This window comes from Vipera ursinii, assembly GCF_947247035.1.
Source record: "Vipera ursinii genome assembly, chromosome: 10".
Taxonomy (NCBI): Eukaryota; Metazoa; Chordata; class Lepidosauria; order Squamata; family Viperidae; genus Vipera; species Vipera ursinii.
The window spans coordinates 6,122,002-6,139,598 of NC_139520.1; the positions used below are offsets into that span (position 1 = coordinate 6,122,002).

The following is a 17,597-nucleotide window of genomic DNA, read 5'->3' on the forward strand; positions in this document are numbered from 1 at the left end:
TCTTTCCAAGAAGCAAAATCCATGTCGCAAGGAACCCAGTGATTTGTAGGTTTTTCTTTTTAAAATCCTCCCCGCCTTTCCTTACAAAAAATAGAGTGCAAAACAAAAGCACACTTCAGTGCGGATGAATGGAAGCATTGTGATATCAGACCGCAAAGTGTGAATCTGAAAATAGAGATTGCAGTAATGCCGAATGAGATTTTAATCATGTATTCACAATTGTTTCTTTAAACCGTCAATATGTCTTAAATCCTGCTTTTAATTCTTCTGCTTTTATGAGAGAATTCATTGGTTTTGATTAGATTTGATCCCTGATGCAACCCTAAATATAAGATGGAAGTACAGTGTCTGTGAAAATCCATCGTAATCTCTTGAACAAGTGATTCTTTGAAGCTGTTAAATGTCTCCCCCCCCAATCCAAAAAGTTTAACAATCTTTTTGGTTAATGGTCTGTTTTAGAGATCTAACTCGGCAATGCAGATTAGATGCAACCAAATTACTGAATTGTTTTGAGGTGTGCAAAACTCTCTTATTTCCAAATGAAATCAATGATCCAAATAATAAAAAAAAAGGATTCAATTCACCTTCCTGAATCCAATACATTTTCTGATTGTAAAAAGCAAAACATGTCACGGGTCCCTTAGACTTGCAAGCCATGGTATGGTCAGAAAATACCCTTGATTAAAACTAATGATACATAAACTTACACACACACGTGAAAGCCACTGTGTGATTTAAAACTACATTCCTCGGGATGTGGCAACAGCCAAGAATGTTTAGACATTATATGGACCAACACACACATACAGTAGCATCGTGCAACATTGAGACACCTTCCTCTTCCTTGCAGGGTGTGCAATAAACAGCAAAAAGAAAAGCCAGCAAGCTTAAACCAGACTTACTTGTTCACTGTAGAGAACCTGGACATTTTTTATGATACGACAGTGTTTCTGAACAATTGCTACAGCCTGAGCCAATGGCATTCCTGAAGGGGGGGAAAAAAGGAAAACAAGAGTTAGAGAATTGCTCCTATTTTAATTCTGTTGATGCAAAGGTGTTGGCTCAGCAGAGTATTTGTGGAGCAATATCTGCTGGTGAAAAACCAGTTGACCCGCACAACATTTCAAGGCAGTGAGTAAACTCAGCTCCACGTCAAATCAGGAGAAGTAACCTGTGTTTTCACAGCAGAAACGAGCCATAAAATTGGGAACATTTTTCTTAAAAAAAGAAAAAGAAAGAAAAAGAACAATTACGGCTTCAGCCCTATCTAGGAACTATCGTGTAAACATTCCTTCCCTTGACAAAGTATTAAAAGTAAGTTTTTTGGTGGCACCCTTAATTTTTGTCTGCTAGAGGTTTTGTGAGTTCAAAGGCTGGAAAAGTTTTTGAGCCGATGGACATACTTAGAAATCCTTGACTTACAATCATTTGTTTAATGACTGTTTGTAGTTACAAAGGCACTGAAAAAAGTGACTTATGACCATTTTTCACACTAATAACCATTGCAGCATCCCCACGGTCACGTGATCAAAATTGAGACCCCCTGGCACCCAACTCATAGTTATGACGGTTGCGGTGTCCCGGGGTCATATGATCACCTTTTGCCACCTGATGAGCAAAGTCAACTTAAAGCAAAGTTGACTTAACAACCGCATTACTAACTTAACAACTGAAGTGGTTCACTTAACAGCTGTAGTAAGAAAGGTCATAAAATGGGGCAAAACTCACTTAACAACTGCCATGCTTAGCAATGGAAATTTTGAGCTCAACTGTGGTTGTAAATCGAGGCCTACCAACATTAGACCCCCCCCTCAGAAAATGGCCATTCCCATGGAAGCCACTTTGTGAAAGCTCCAACACTGGAGGTTTTTAAGAAGAGACTGGACAGCCATTTGCCTGAAATGGTATAAGGTTTCCTGCCTGAGCAGGGGGTTGGACTAGATGACCTCCAAGATCCCGTCCAACTTATTACTATTATTATTATTATTATTATTATTATTATTATTATTATTATTAAAGCTCCCACAACACACTCTCAAAAAAACCTGTGGGCCAGGGAAGTTTTCTGCACCTACTTTAAAGCATTTGAAGTCAAAGGTGTATTTTGCCTAAATGTTAATTAAACTGATGGACAAAGTAGGATGTCTTCATCATAATGCAAAGCCTTCTAGGAACATTTCAACAGATATTTAAATCCAGCAAATTACGCTGTGGTTTTGTATCTGCTATATTCCATGAGACTTTTAATTGCTCAACAGGTTTATCTTTATAATTCCAACTCTATAACTACCAGATTATCTACATTGCGCTAGACAAATTTGTTTTCAACAGCAGCACATGCCACTAGCCATGCTGTGGAATTCTGGGAATTGAAGTCCACACATCTTAAAACAGGCAAGCTTGGCCCAAAGTGTTTTTTCAAGAGGCAACTGGACTTTGTTTTTCCTTGAAGACATTTCGCTTCTCATCCAAGAACCTTCTTCAGTTCTGGATGAGAAGGGAAACGTCTTCAAGGAAAAACCAAGTCCAGTTGCCTTTTGAAAAAACACTTTGGGCCAAGCTTGCCTAGGAGAATCTTCATAGACATTTTGCCGAGGTTGGATAGCCCTGTTTTAAGATGAATAAGCAAGTAAATATCTGCTTTCTCCGTTTCTTTTGGACTGTGAATCTGGATTTAGGACTCTGCAAAAGTTTTGCTTTTTCAGCCTGTTGTGGTTAGCAGCTTACAAGCCTAACATTGAGGGAAACCATCTTTCTGATCAGAGTCTATAGCTCTGTTTAGTTTTGGACAAATTTGTGCCCAAGGCATTCCATCCAGCTGAAAGCTATTTTTACACACCACACTGCTTTTTTATCATTTCTTTTCATTCTTCATTAAAGCTGTGCCTAACCTGAATCTTTGAATATAACAGTGTTAGTCTGTCTCTTCTTTCTTAACATATTAACAATTGCTTAAATTAACAATCTAGGTCAGGGGTCCCCAACCTTGGCAACTTTTAAGACTTGTGGACTTCAACTCCCAGAATTCCCCAGCCAGCATGGCGGCTAGGGAATTCTGGGAGTTGAAGTCCACAGGTCTTAAAGTTGCCACGGTTGGGGACCCCTGATCTAGGTGGCTGATGGAACTTTCTTATCCCTTCTTTAGCTCAACCTTTTTTTGCTCATGGAAAAGAATCAGTTTTCCTGTGCATGTTCACAATTAATCTTAGCCACTATTGCATTTGTCTATGACCTTTGGTTTTTATGTCTGTTTTTAACTTTTTTACATTTTAGCTTATATGTAACTGTAAGCCATCCAGAGTTACCCTATGGTAAGATGGGCGGCCAATAAATTTTGTAAGACAGGTTACATAAGATAACTTTTATTGTCATTTTTTTACTATGACCACACTGGCCCACATTTTTTAAAAATAGGTCCTAAAATTGGGCAAAACTCACGCCTGCCTTGCTTAGCAATGGAAATGTTGGGCTTAGTTGTGTCATAAATCAAGAACTACCTATGTAAGCAACTGGGTTCAACTAATATGTAAGCCAGAGCTTAACAATCCCATGCTTGGGCACACTAAGCCAGAAATCCTGATTATAAATTTTGATGGCTGGATTCTCACATGCTGGGCTGTCTTCCCAGAACATGTAAGGTCAAAACCCATGCCTTACAAATCACAATGCCTGGGTTTCATACACTTTGTCTGAAATGGTACGCAGGGGTAAGCAACCTTGGCTCTTTTATGACTCATGGACTTCAGAATTGGGAGTTGAAGTCCACGAGTCATAAAAGAGCCAAGGTTGCCTACCCCCTAAGCAGGGGGTTGGACTAGAAGACCTCCAAGGTCCCTTCCAACTCTTATTATTATTATTATAGAACTTTTATTCATTAAACATGAACCTCAGTCCACTGAACATTCAAACTGACTGGCACTAATGGTTGACATGGGTTGCTGCCAGCATCCTAGGTATCAACAGGTATCTCCTTAAAATGCAAGATGTTCCAAGTAGTGCAGTTTTTTGTAGCTTTGTTGGAGTTACTGCAGGAAGCTGCAATTTCTTGATGTATTTTGCAAAGTTTTGGGACATAGTTCCCTGTGCCCCGATGACAATAGGTATCGTTGTATTACTATTACTATTATTACTATTACTATTACTATTATTACTATTATTATTATTATTATTATTATTATTATTATTATTATTATTAAACAGGAAGTAAGAATATTAATGGTTGCAAACTAAAAACAGAAATAGATGTCCAGAAGGATCAGTTTGACTGTTTTGGTACAAGCAGCCTTTGGGCACAGAGGCACAAAAGCCATATATTATTGTAATGTTGCATGCACATGTCTATTCATAGCTTAAAGCTGAAAAGAGTGCCATATATCTAATGATTCAGCTTTCCCTAGGGCTGGCCAAATGCAATTATGGCTGTGTCTAGTGTCTGTCAACTTTAGCAACTTTAAAATATATGGACTTCAACTTCTAGAATTTCCGCAGCCAGCCAGCCAACTCCCAGTTTGGGGAGTTGAAGTCCACATACCTAAAAGTTGTTAAGGTGGAGAAACACTGCATTGGAGGTCTTTAAGTTTAATGACAAGAAGGACTAGGGCTGACATGATAGCAGTGTTCCAATATCTAAGGGGCCGCCACAAAGAAGAAGGGTTCAAGCTATTTTCCAAAGCACCTGAAGGCAGGACAAGAAGTAATGGATGGAAACTCATCAAGGAGAGAAGCAACCAGGAATTAAAGAGAAATTTCCCGATAGCGAGAACAATTAATCAGTAGAACAACTTGCCTTCAAAAGTTGTGGGTGCTCCAACACTGGACGTTTTTAAGAAGAGATTGGACAAACATTTGTCTGGAATGGTATATTTTTATTTATTTTATTTTATTACATTTATAGGGTCTCTTACTTGAGCAGGGGGTTGGACTAGAAAACCTTCAAGGTCCCTTCCAATTCTGTCATTCTGTTAATCTGTTAATATTGCTGGTTGTTGGGAATTCTGGGAGTTGAAGTCCACGCATCTTAATGTTGCTAAGGTTGAGAAACATCAGTCTATGATTAACTATCCCAGAATCCTAAAGCAGCATAAACTCTACAAAATAAGTGGGGAGCAAGCATGTATTCTGATTTTACAGAAGTAGTGGAAAATTTTAGTATCCCCTAGAAGGCTTAGTGTTTTATAGCTTTGTCTTCCAAAACTGCCCTACGGAACTGTTTATCACCCGAAGAAAAACAAAGGCATGCAGAACTGATTATAGGCTGTGAATTTATTGCCGGATTTAAAGGGTAACTGATGAAATATAAATGAAGCAGAGCAAAAAAAAATGGTGCAGGAATCAAGAATTTCTCTAGACATGTCACACTTAGTAAAAGTATGCAGACAAATCTATTTCTCTAGTGAGAAGTAACTTTATTGTTTGATTAGCCATTAAGCCTTATCAAAAACAGAATATAAAACACAGAACACAACTAAGACCCTATCTATAAGAGGGAATCAAAGAAACAGATTGAATAAAAAGAATACAGAATGCAGTTCATATTTTGGCATCATCCCTCATCCATCCATCCATCCATCCCTCTATCCATCTATCTATCTATCTATCTATCATCTATCTATCTATCTATCTATCTATCTATCTATCTATCTATCTATCTATCCATCCATCTCTCTATCTCTATCTATCTATCTATCTATCTATCTATCTATCTATCTATCTATCTATCCATCTCTCTATCTCTATCTATCTCTCTCTCTATCTATCTATCTATCTATCTATCCATCTCTCTCTCTCTCTCTCTCTCTCTCTCTCTCATCTAATTACATTTTTATGCTACCCTTCTTTCCCTATAAGGTGACTCTTGGTGGCTTATAAGTTAAAAAACAAGTAGAAAATTAATTAAAACATTAAACTTCCATGGGGAAGTCAGATTCAGTTAACAACCATGTTACTAATTTAACAATTCTGGCAAGAAATGCCGTAAAACAGGACAAAAATTCACAAATGTTTCACTTTGCAACAGAAACTTAGCAACAGATATTTAAGGGTTTGGTTTACCCTAATAAATTTTCTCACTAGCTTAATGTTTTTGAAGTATCTTATTGAGATTAAGGATTGAAGGCACCTCTACAGGCTATGCTTGAAAATATCAGCTAGAGATATTGAAAAACAGTTTCTGTTTTAAAAAGGGTTTGCACAGTAGATTTGTGGGAAACAAACAAGACACTTTAAGATCAAGTGTTGGCCAACGCATCTTAAACAAAACGTGTACGCAACCCTCATTAGCCAAACCTAGTTCAAGGGTTAAGAGAAATACTTTTCCTAACTTGACTTAAGTCACTCAATCAGCTGCAACTTCCTGGTGATCTGCCCCCATTTCTCAATGAAGAATTTCATTGTGATGTTTGCAAGGTGCGACTGTGCCAATGACACAGAGCATCCGGGTTGGCTGAGTTTTGTATTAAGGCACGGTATGCTAGGATTTTGTCAACTGAGTTGGAATTGCCTGTATTCACAATAATCTCCACGACTTGTGAAGGCAAGCCATTCCACTGGTTGATTGTTCTGTTAGGAAGTTTCTCCTTAGTTCTAGGTTGCTTCTCTCCTTGATCAGTTTTTATCCATTGCTTCTTGTCCTGCCTTCTGGTCCTTTGTAGAAGCACCTTCTCTTCTTAAAAACGTCTAGTGATGAAGCACCCACAATGTCTGAAGGCAAGCTGTTCCACTGGTTAATTGTCCTCGCCGTGAGGAAATTTCTCCAATCTGGAATTAAGAAGAAACTTCCGAACAGTGAGGACAATCAACCAGTGGAACTGCTTGCCTTCAGAAGATGCAGGTGCTCCAGCTCTGGAAGTTTTTAAGAAGACCCTGGACAGCTGCTTGTCTGAAATGGTATAGGGTCTCCTGCTTGAGCAGGGGGCTGGACTAGAAGACCTCCAAGGTCCCTTCCAGCTCTATTCGGATTGACTGACCGATTGAGAATAGGTCGACCCCCTTCTTCCTTGTGGCAGCCCCTCAAATATTGGAAGACTGCTATCACCTCACCACTAGATGCTGTGATGGCCCCAAGTTTGAGGATTGGCTATAAATCACTTCTTTCATTGCCACTGTAACTTCAAATGCTCACTAAATGAGTGGTTGTAAGGTGAGAACTATCTGTAGATTCTTTTTAAAAAAAACTAAAAATCAGATGGGGCATAGAACTGAGCAAATGTGAAGGAAACAATGCATGGAACCACAAGTGAGATTCAAACTCTGCTTTTCAAGAAGAAAAACTAGGAAATATTACTCTCTCCAAGTGGAAACCTCACGCCACTCAAAAACCATTTCCTTTCATTTTGCACTCTCTGTAAGAACATCTACGCGCATTACATAAACCCATTAACGGTTAATTTCCCAGGACAATCACTTCGATCTTCCGTGCCTGCTGTCAGATCGGAGGGACTTAATTTCTCCAAATGTCTCTAAATTCCCACTGTTAAAGCCTGCAGAATGTATACAGGGCTAGCGTGACTATTTCGTTGACCTGTGACTATTTCGTTGACGTTCTCGGCTTTAGTAACCATATTAACGTTCTGTTAATATGTTTGGTCTTTGACCATCACAAAGAACTACAGCTGATTGCGGTCTTGTTGTGATAAAAAGTCAAGAGCTCGTAGGCTTTTAAATGCAAGCAATTAAGAACTCTTCCCATCCCAGCCAGGCACAATTCAGACTGCCTCAATGGTCCCCCATTCTCATAAGGGGGGGGGGGGAAGCAGACATGATTCACTTAAGAACTACAGTGATTCATACAATCCAGTCCAATCCTGGGTTGTATAAACAGAGGCACAGAATCAAGTTCACGCGAGTTCAACTTTTATCCCAGAATTTGCCAGAATTTATGCAAGTTATAAGGTTATGATTAAAAGATGCCCTTCAAAGCATGATTCATGCCTGCTCCTTTGAAAAAATACAGGTACTCCTCAAACTTACAGCTGTTCATTTAGTGACTGTACAACGGCACTGAAAAAGTGACTTGTGACCATTTTTCACACTTACGACCCCCATGGTTACATAACCAAAATTCGGCCACTTGGCAATTGATGCATATTTACGACGGTCGCAGCACCCTGGGGTCACGTGATTCCCTTTTGCGAATTTCTGATGAGCAAAGTCAATGGAGAAGCCAGATTCACTTAACAACCCTGTTACTAACTTAACAACTGCAGTGATTCACTTAACAACCGAGGCAAGAAAGGTCATAAAATGGGGCTAAATTCACTTAACAACTGTTTCACTTAACAACAGAAATTTTGTGCTCGATTGTGGTCATAGGTTGAGGACGACCTGTAGATTAAATAGAAAAAATTAGCCAAAGTCTGGCCAGTTTAGGAGCACAGGAGAACCAAAATCAAGGCGTTGTGTTTTTACAACTGCCTTGCAAAGGGATAAAACCCCAAAAGAGCTTATTTTATTTACAGTGCATTGGTGCTGATCATCGCAGAAGAAGCAAAGAACAGCAAGTGGTGATTAAGATGCAGATAAAAATAGAACAATGCGTATGAAATTAAAATAGGAGTCTGAGGATACTTAGCTAATAAATGCCTTTTTCTGGAGCTGAAGACACAAGCGAGTAGGAAGCAGGAAATTACCCCATTCTGACATTTGAAGAAAAGCTTCGAAGCAGATAAAATATGGGAGATGATTATCCATTAATAATTCTGGGAGCTGGAAGTCCACCCATCTTAAAAGATGCCAAGGTGGAGAAACACTGCACCCATGTGATTCATCGTGAATAAACCCCAAAGTTACAACTGGGTGGGATAATTTCACTCAACTGTATGTCACTGCTTCCACCTTTGGCTGACAAAGTGAAGAAATGTAGGGATTTAAGGCAGCCTTCATTAAGGACGTATGCAAGAAGAGCATTCTGTTTAACCCAAGGGGCTTCAAACTTGGCCCTTTTATCACTTGTGGACTTCAACTCCCAGAATTCCTCAGCCAGCATCACTGGCTGAGGAATTCTGGGAATTGAAGTCCACAAGTCATAGAAGGGCCAAGTTTGAAGACCCCTGATCTAACCCACATACTCAATTTTAAAAGCAGCTAGAGCGTGGAGATAAGAGTACAGGTGGTCCTCATTTAGCGACCATAATTGGGACTGGCAATTTGGCCATTAAGTGAAGCAGACCCTCAATAAAACCACAACTGTGTTTCTCACAGTTGAGACACTTGTAAAGGTCATCAATGTGAAAGACTGTTGTAAAGGTATGTTTCCATCACCATCTGGGACTGGTTGCTAAACGAGGCAGTCACTAAACAAGAACGACTTGTATTTATACAGGACCATCTTCTCTATACACAACTGGCCAATTCAAACCATCGGGTAGCAAAATCTGGTTGTCTCCCACTTTCCCCTTTTTTTAACCCTTTTTTCATTTTTTTCACTCCTTCCTCCCCGATTTCTCCCTTTTAAATTCTCTTTATGTTTTGCATAGGTAATCCTCAATTTGCAACATTCATTTAGTGCAGGGATAGGCAACCTTGGCTCTTTTAAGACTTGTGGACTTCAACTCCCAGAATTCCTGAGCCAGCCATGATGAGGGGAAGGGAGAGGTTTCCAAGATCAGCCATTCTAGCTCAGGAATTCTGGGAGTTGAAGTCCACGAGTCATAAAAGAGCCAAGGTTGCCTACCCCTGGCCTAGGCCGCTTTATGACTCGTGGACTTCAACTCCCAGAATTCCTGAGCCAGCATGGCTCAGCTTGGAAACCTCTCCCTTTCCCCTCAGCATGGCTGGCTCAGGAATTCTGGGAGTTGAAGTCCACAAGTCATAAAAGAGCCAAGGTAGCCTACCCCTGATTTAGTGACTGTTCGAAGTTACAACAGCACTGAAAAAGGAGACTATTTATGACCAGCATCCCCTCGGTCATGCGATCAAAATTCCGACGCTTGGCAACTGGTTCATATTTATGACGGTGGCAGGGATCACGTGATCTCCTTTTGAGACCTTCTGCCAAGCAGAGTCAATGGGGAAGCCAGATTCCCTTATCCACCAGGTTACTGACACCTGCAGTGATTCACTCAGCAACTGTGGCAAGAAAGGTCTTAAAGTGGGGCAAAGCTCAATTCGCAACTGTCTTGCTTAGCGATGGAAATTGTGGGCTCAGTTGTGGTGGGTTAAGGGCTACCTAGATTTTATTCCTCGCTGAATCTCCAGAAAGTTGGGGAAGAAAAAGGAAATGCAAAGACTGCTCGTTAAGTTGCTTTTTCCTCACCATTGTTAACTGTGATATTGGTCACTAAATGAGGACTACCTCCATGTGACTAATATTTCACATCACCGCAAATCAAGTCCCCAGAAGACACTCCAGGCATGAAAATAACCCAGGTTTCAAAGCCGCCCAATAAGAAATTCTGGTAATGCAAATTCAGTACTGAAACCCAGACAAAACTATATCCGATTCTTTCTTTCAGACTTTTTTTTAAAAAAAACTTTTGGTTCTGTTTTTCCCTCCCAACAACCTGTGCGTAAGGCTATTCCATTTTGTCTTTTAAAGAGCCCTAAGAAGCTAAAGAAGGGACGCGGTGGCTCAGTGGGTTAGGACGCTGAGCTTGTCGATCAGAAGGTCGGCAGTTTGGCGGGTCAAATCCCGAGTGCCGCGTAGCAGAGTGAGCGCCTGTTACTCATCCCAGCTTCTGCCAACCTAGCAGTTTGAAAGCACATAAAAAGCCAAGTAGAAAAATAGGGACCACTACGGTGGGAAGGTAACAGCGTTCCGTGCACCTTTGGCGTCTAGTCATGCCAGCCACGTGACCACGGAGACGTCCTCGGACAAGCGCTGGCTCTTCGGCTTTGAAACGGAGATGAGCACCGGCCCCTAGAGTTGGAAACGACTAGCACGCATGTGCGGGGGAACCTTTAGCTTTTAAGAAGCTAAAGATACTGGCCAAGCCAAGAATATTCAGCATAAGGATGGAGTTCATTCTCTGAGCTTGTTTCCGAACGTTGCGTTACTGGGCTAGGCAACATCTTCAGCGGAAATGATAGTGTGTGTGTGTGTGTGTGTGTGTTTCTGCTTGTAAAGGCTTTGTGTGCTCAATAGGTCTTGTGATGGGTCAGGTGTGGGTGTGTCAAGTGAGGGTCTTGTGGTGGAGAGGTCATGTCAGATAAGGGTCACTGGGAGTGGGGGGCTTGAATGGGTGGGTTGAGGGTCAATGCTGTCCCAGGTGGGCTGTGCGGTTGTTTTCAATTCCAAGGGGTTCGTAGGCTGGTTGTAGGTTGGTGTGTCTGTTGATGGAATTGCTTGTGCGGTGCCAGGCTTTGATGAACACACGCATGTGGCGGGTGGTAGCATGGCCGATGATTTTAGTGTTGTTCCAATTGAACTGGTGCTGTTGGGTGTCGGTGTGGGTAGAGATGAAGGATTTGGGATCGTGGCGTTTGACTGCCAGCCGACGTTCATGTATACTGGGTTTTAATCAACCTGATGTTTGTCCCACGTAGAATTGGTTGCAATTGTTATGGTTAATTTTGTAAATTACATTGTTTCTTTCATCCTTCTGTATCTTGTCTTCAGTTCTGGATAACTCCTGGCGGAGCGTCACTGTGTCAATTTGTGGGCTATTGCTATTCCTAGGGGTTGGAGAATTCTGGCTGTCATTGCAGCCACAAATGACTGTCAGCCTAGTAGTTAGTATCTTTTTGCCTCTTCAAATTTTACATCCAGCGTTTTAAGTTTCAATAGTTCATTTTTCCACCACCCCTCTGTGAGGGAGAGGGACTGTTCCTGAATTCGATGGACACCATAAAATGAAAACAAAGGAGGATTTGAACCGGTCTCTCTTGGGTTCAAGCAGAATGCAGGCTTGGAACACTTCAAAGTCAGGATCTGATCAGTCCTTCTGCCTTTCCATCTAGCAAGGCTAAGAAAGCTGGCGACAAATATTGAATAAAACCAAAACCTGCCCTTTCTGAAGACTTCCAAGTCCACCAGCTGTCACCGTCTTCCTGGCATCCTAGCTGGCAGCTTCCCTCCGAAATATGGCATCCAGAACAGAATGTGGAAAAACACCCCATGTCTTTTTAGTCTAGTTTCCCACAAGGGCCACATGCCAGGTGATCTGAGCAACACCCATGTGATGGCTGATACATGTTGCTAAACACGCTGGAGTCCCGAAGCCAAACCAAAACAAAACACGACCCCTTTTAAGGACACGCAAGAGTATGCAAGAAGCCTTTGCAAAAGATAAAAGGACAAAAAATAAAATAAAAATAATCCTAGCCTTATCCTGGAAGTGGCTTTGTTAAAGCACTCGGTGAGGTGCTAATTTACTAAATGCAGGCAGAAAAGCTGCCAAAACATATCTCCATTTCAGCTTTCCTTTATATTTTAAAGTTCATTTCAAACATATATATTTTAAGCTTTAAAAACTGTTATGTTAGATCTCCACTTTGCAAAACGTTAAAAAAATGCTTAAAGCCATTTTTCTCAAGCTTAGTAACTTTAAGCTGGATGGACTTCAACTCCCAGGATCCCCCAGCCAGGCACACTATGAATTCTGGGAGTGGAATCCACCCAGCTCAAAGTTGCCGAGAACATTGCTTTAAATGGTCCCAACCAATTAATTAACCGTAAGCATCTAAACAGCACCGGAGATGAACCTTTCCCCCCACCAAACAGATGGGGTGGTTCAGTCCCTTCATCCACGTTGGTGCTGCGTTGGTAATGGATGATGGGACTGAAGTCCAACCCAGTAAAGAAGCATGATAAAGTTGGATCCAATGAATGTTTCTTCCAACCGTTTTCCTAATTCTGGGAGGAAAACCCCACAGTGGAAGGATCCGGCACTTACCCAATGTGAATTCCCATTGTTCATTCCCAAGAGATCGTTCGGGAAGCACTTCCAAATCTAGCATTGGTTTAAACAGAATGGCCCGGCTGCCCTTGGCTGGTTCCCGATATGAACCGTAGTTCGTCCTGACAGATGGAGAGAAACGGGGGGGGGGGGGGGGTGTTTCAATCTTCCCTTCTTATCTCAGGCCTCACCCCAAAGCCAAAGCCAAGATCGGACGGGGTCCCTTCACCCCCAAATTCCCACTTCTGTTGCTCCTTTCTTCACAAGAACTTTCCTTCCCCCCCCTTTAGATCCCAAATGCCCAAACCCTTTAAAGATGCAATGTCTTGCAGCAGGCAGGTAAATCCCATAATATTCTCCTCTTGCTCTCCCTTCACGGGATACTCGGACACAGAGGGATTGCGTTCACAAGTGACGGGCAGGCAATCTGGCCTGTTTGCTCTCTCCTCTGCCCCCCCTCCCCTTTTGTCCCTCTGCCAGGTGAGTCTAATCGATTCCTCGCCCGCCTGCCAAAGTTTGGGATAATGTTTTTCTCAGTCACGGACAGACCCTGAAACCAGAGAGGGATTTTCCCCAGGAGGAAAAAGCCCACCGATGCGCCTAAAATGATCGACAACGGTGATGTTGGCACAACCGACGCTGGTTGTGCGAACCTACAAGTCCACGCATTGTGCAGATCCAGGGGAAGAAGATCAGGGCGAAGGTGGGCGAGGACCCTGACCATCTATCTCCAAAAAGTCACGCAAGCCCCCCCCTGCCCCCGCCCCCAAAATGATGGTGCTGGAATACGAGTCCCAGCAGTCTGGCTGAGAGTCAGAGGAGGATGCTGGGAATGGTAGTTTTCCACACCTGGAGGAACCCCCCCTCCCTTTTTGTATGCCCTTCTGTCCCATCAGAGGGAGGGGGGAGGGGGTCTGTTTGTGGGGTTAATCCCCTCCTGGACTCCTTCTCTTAGCAGGGACAGCAGTCCCAGGGGCAGCCCCCTCCCCGCAGAGAGTGGGGGGAGGGCAGACTGCCTGGGAAGGGTCCCCCACCCCTTTACTTATGTAAGCCTGGGGGGGGGCTGCTTCACCCCCAAAGAGGGCTCTGCATAAGAGATGCCTCCCCATTATGGGGAGGGGGCTGGCTTTGGGTCTGGAAAGACCCCTCCTCGCCGCTCTTCCTCCCCGGGAGAAGCCCCCTCCTCCTCCTCGCCTCCCCCCCACCGCCTGGCCTTCTCCAACCTGGCGCCCTGCAGAGGCTGGGAGCGATGGGGGCTGTAGTGCGGGGCTGGGGAGCGTCATCCCGCCGGGCCGAGGGGCGCAGCTCTCCCCCCCCCCCGCAGCCCCCCCGGGGGAAAAGCGGCGCCCCCTCCCCAAAGAGGGCTCCTTTCTTGGGGGGGGGGCTCCTTCTCGCGCCCCCGCAAAGGCGCCGGGGAAGAGCCGGGAGGGAGCCCGGCCCTCCCTCGCCCGCCCCTCCCTGCCCGGGGGTCGCGGCTGCCCGGGAGGGGGCGGCGGGGCTGCCACTCACCTCACTTGCGGCTGCCGCAAAAAGCATGAAAATCGCCGCCGCCGCCGCCAGCCCAGCAGGGGAGGGGAGGGGAGGGGAGGGGGAGGGGGAGGAGGGAGGGGCCGCGCCTGCGCGCTGAGGGCTCGCCGCGGGGAGAGAGAGAGAGAGAGAGAGAGAGAGAGCCCGGCCTTAGTTCAGGGACGCTCCGCCTCCTCTTCCTCCCAGAGGGGGGGGGAATGAAGGGAGAACTCTGCGCATGCTCATAGGAGCCCCATCGCTTTTCCTCCCGATAGAAAGGAGGCTCCCTTTTTCTCCCCCCCCTCCCTGCAATCTCGAGGGAGAAGCCCTCTGCACGTGCTCAGGGACACCCCCGCCCCTCCTACCCTCCGGGGGGTGTGTGAGAACTCTGCGCATGCCCGGTAGCAAAGAGGCTTCCCCCCCTTTCTCCCTCCCCCCTGCAATCTCGAGGGAGAAACTCTCTGCACGTGCTCAGGAACACCCTCACCACCTCCTCCCCCCAGGGGGAGAACTCTGCGCATGCTCAAAGGCTAAGCTTGTAAGCCGCCCTGAGTCTTCGGAGAAGGGCGGGATATAAATGGAATTAAAATAAATAAAAAATAAAGGCATCCCATCTATTCTACCCACTGGAAACGGGGTTGCTTTTTTCCTGCAATCTTAAGGGGGGGGAGGAGGAAGGAAGACTTCTCTGTGTGCTCAGGGGTCTCCCCCCCATCTCTTCTCCCCTTCTGGAAAGGAGGTGGAAGGAGGAGAAAAGCCCTCTGCACGCGCTCAGAAGCTTTTTTTTCTTGCAACAATGGGGGTGCTGGGGAATCCGGGGACGGGACTCGGGGCTCCCCTCCCCTTCTTGCTCTCCTCTTTCCCTGGAGGGGGGGTGGTGGCGTTGCACGTGTCTGCCTTTAGTCCCAGAAGAGGACAAGGGTGGGACTGGTGGAACTCTGCACGATCTCAGAGGCACCTTTGCTCGTGTACTTCCTTCCGCCTTTGGGGGAAGGGGACTGGAAGTTGACCCCGGAAGGAAGGAAGGAAGGAGGGAGGGAGAGTGGAAGGAAGCAGAGAGAGGAAGACAGTGAAGGAGGAAGGGAGGGAGGAAGGAGAGAAAATACTAGAATGATAATGCAATAAGAATTCGACCGAAGGCAAATGTGGAAGCACTGAAGAAATCTAGAGAACTTTGGATGTCTGGGGAAAGTGAAGCTCCTGGAGATAAAACAGTTTTGAACACTGAGTAACATCGGAGTAAAAGAGTAAGACACAACAGGGTGGATCGGAAGGCCTGGCATTGTAGCTACGCACAGCGAGCCTTTGTTCTGCCCATGCAAAAACTCTTAACCATCAATTATCCCGGTTAGGTGCTTGCTGTCCAGCAGTGTTTTTCGAACTTGGCAACTTTTTAAGATGTGTGGACTTCAGTTGGACCTCACGCTAGCTGGGCACTTTGGGAAGTTGAAGCTCCCACATCTTAAAAAGCTGCCAAGTGCGGAAAAACACTGCTGTACACTAAGACAGAATGCAACCACGCCAAAGAAAACTGACTTAAGGCTGACGCATAACAAGTTACGTTTAACCCTGACAATGTAAAGCAAGGGCCGTAAGAATGCAAACGCAAACGCTACCGAGGTTTTATGTTGTTGCAGCTGTAGTGTTTTGAAAAGTGAAAGACCGATGCCATCCAGTGGCCATTCGGAATCAGTACTTGAACAGCAATAACACAGTTGGAAGGGACCTTGGAGGTCTTCTAGTCCATCCCCTTGCTCTATAGCACAGGGCTCTTCAAACTTGGCAACTTGAAGACTGGCTGAGGGATTCTGGGAGTTGAAGTCCACAAGTCTTCAAGTTGCCAAGTTTGAAGAGCCCTGCTGTAGCAGGAGACCCTCTACTAGAGGTGTCCAACCTTGGCAACTTGAAGACCTGTGGAATTCAAACTCCCAGAATTCCCCAGCCAGACAGTGAAAAACAGCTGGGTGACTTTGGGCCAGTCATTCTCTCTCAGCCCAACCCACCTCACAGGGTTGTTGTAGGGAAAATAGGAAATGGAAAGAATATAGGTATGCTTGCCACCCTGGGATATAAAAATAACAAAGGCAGGATAAAATATAAATAAAATAATAAAAAATAATAAAGACTGGACTGCCACCTGTCAGAAATGGTGTTGGGTCTCCTGGTTGGGTGAGGGGTTGGACTAGATGACCTACAAGGTTCTGTTCTGTTCTATTCTATTCTATTCTATTCTATTCTATTCTATTCTATTCTATTCTATTAATTTTCTATCCCATCCCATCCCATTCTATCCTACCATATTTTCCATTCCATTCTATTTTCTATCCCATCCCATCCTATTCCATTCCATTCCATTCCACTCCACTCCATTCCATTCTATTTTCTATCCCATCCCATCCCATCCCATCCCATCCCATCCCATCCCATCCCATCCCATCCCATCCCATCCCATCCTATCCTATCCTATCCTATCCTATTCTATTCTATTCTATTCTATTCTATTCTATTCTATTCTATTCTATTCTATTCTTTCTCTGTTCTCTAAAAGATGCTGGAGGCCATGCAAACGTGTAGGTGGCCTTCCAACAACCAGCTGCATTGCACAAACTCGGTGTCACTGTGGTGTGGCCAAGTGGCCAACCATTTGTCTTTGGTTATTCACAATGTTTTTGCTCATCATCCCAGGATCCCACTTTTGAAGAGTTGCGCCGGCATCCCGCCCTCTGCCTTTCTCGGCTCCTTCCTCTCTGGCGCTTTGCCACAGTTTGTCTGTGTTTAAAGTTGGGTGGCCAAGCTGGGCTTGAAGGACACATGTGTTGGGGAAGAAAGCATGTCGTGATGGAGAGAGAGAGAGAGAGAGAGAGAGAGAGAGAGAGAGAGAGAGAGAGAGAGAGAGAGAGAGAGATTCTGCTAGAAGAAAAGTCACAATTCATTTTTTCTATGGCGCCATCTTGTGGACAATTCCAGTCACTTGTGGAATGCAACTGTATAGTTCAGGGGTAGGCAACCACGGCTCTTTTATGACTCATGGACTTCAACTCCCAGAATTCCTGAGTCAGCATAGCTATGCTGACTCAGGAATTCTGGGAGTTGAAGTCCATGAGTCATAAAAGAGCCGAGGTTGCCTACCCCTGGTATAGTTCATGTCAATGGGGCTTCTGAAGCTGATCAACGAATAGTTAGCTTTATCCATCAGATTTTCTATTGCATTGTGGTTGATCTTTTGGCTGTTTTTGCATGGTTTTCATTTAATGCACC

General features: G+C 44.4%; 1 protein-coding gene across 3 annotated transcripts in view; it reads right to left on the reverse strand.

Moving 5' to 3' along the window:
• Window positions 1–14,400, reverse strand: part of PHAF1 (phagophore assembly factor 1) — a 51,235-nt gene extending 36,835 nt beyond the window's left edge. For 2 of the 3 annotated variants that reach the window (XM_083370701.1, XM_083370699.1), the window contains exons 1-3: window positions 14,343–14,400; window positions 12,831–12,955; window positions 903–985 (exon numbers count right to left, since the gene is read on the reverse strand). In XM_083370701.1, coding sequence (XP_083226827.1) covers window positions 903–985; window positions 12,831–12,894 — 147 coding nt within the window. In that variant the 5' untranslated portion in view covers window positions 12,895–12,955; window positions 14,343–14,400. Of the gene's footprint in view, window positions 1–902; window positions 986–12,830; window positions 12,956–14,056; window positions 14,304–14,342 lie in introns of those variants that run through there. The other variant, XM_083370700.1, reaches the window with a different exon arrangement.
• Window positions 14,401–17,597: the final 3,197 nt, after the last annotated feature.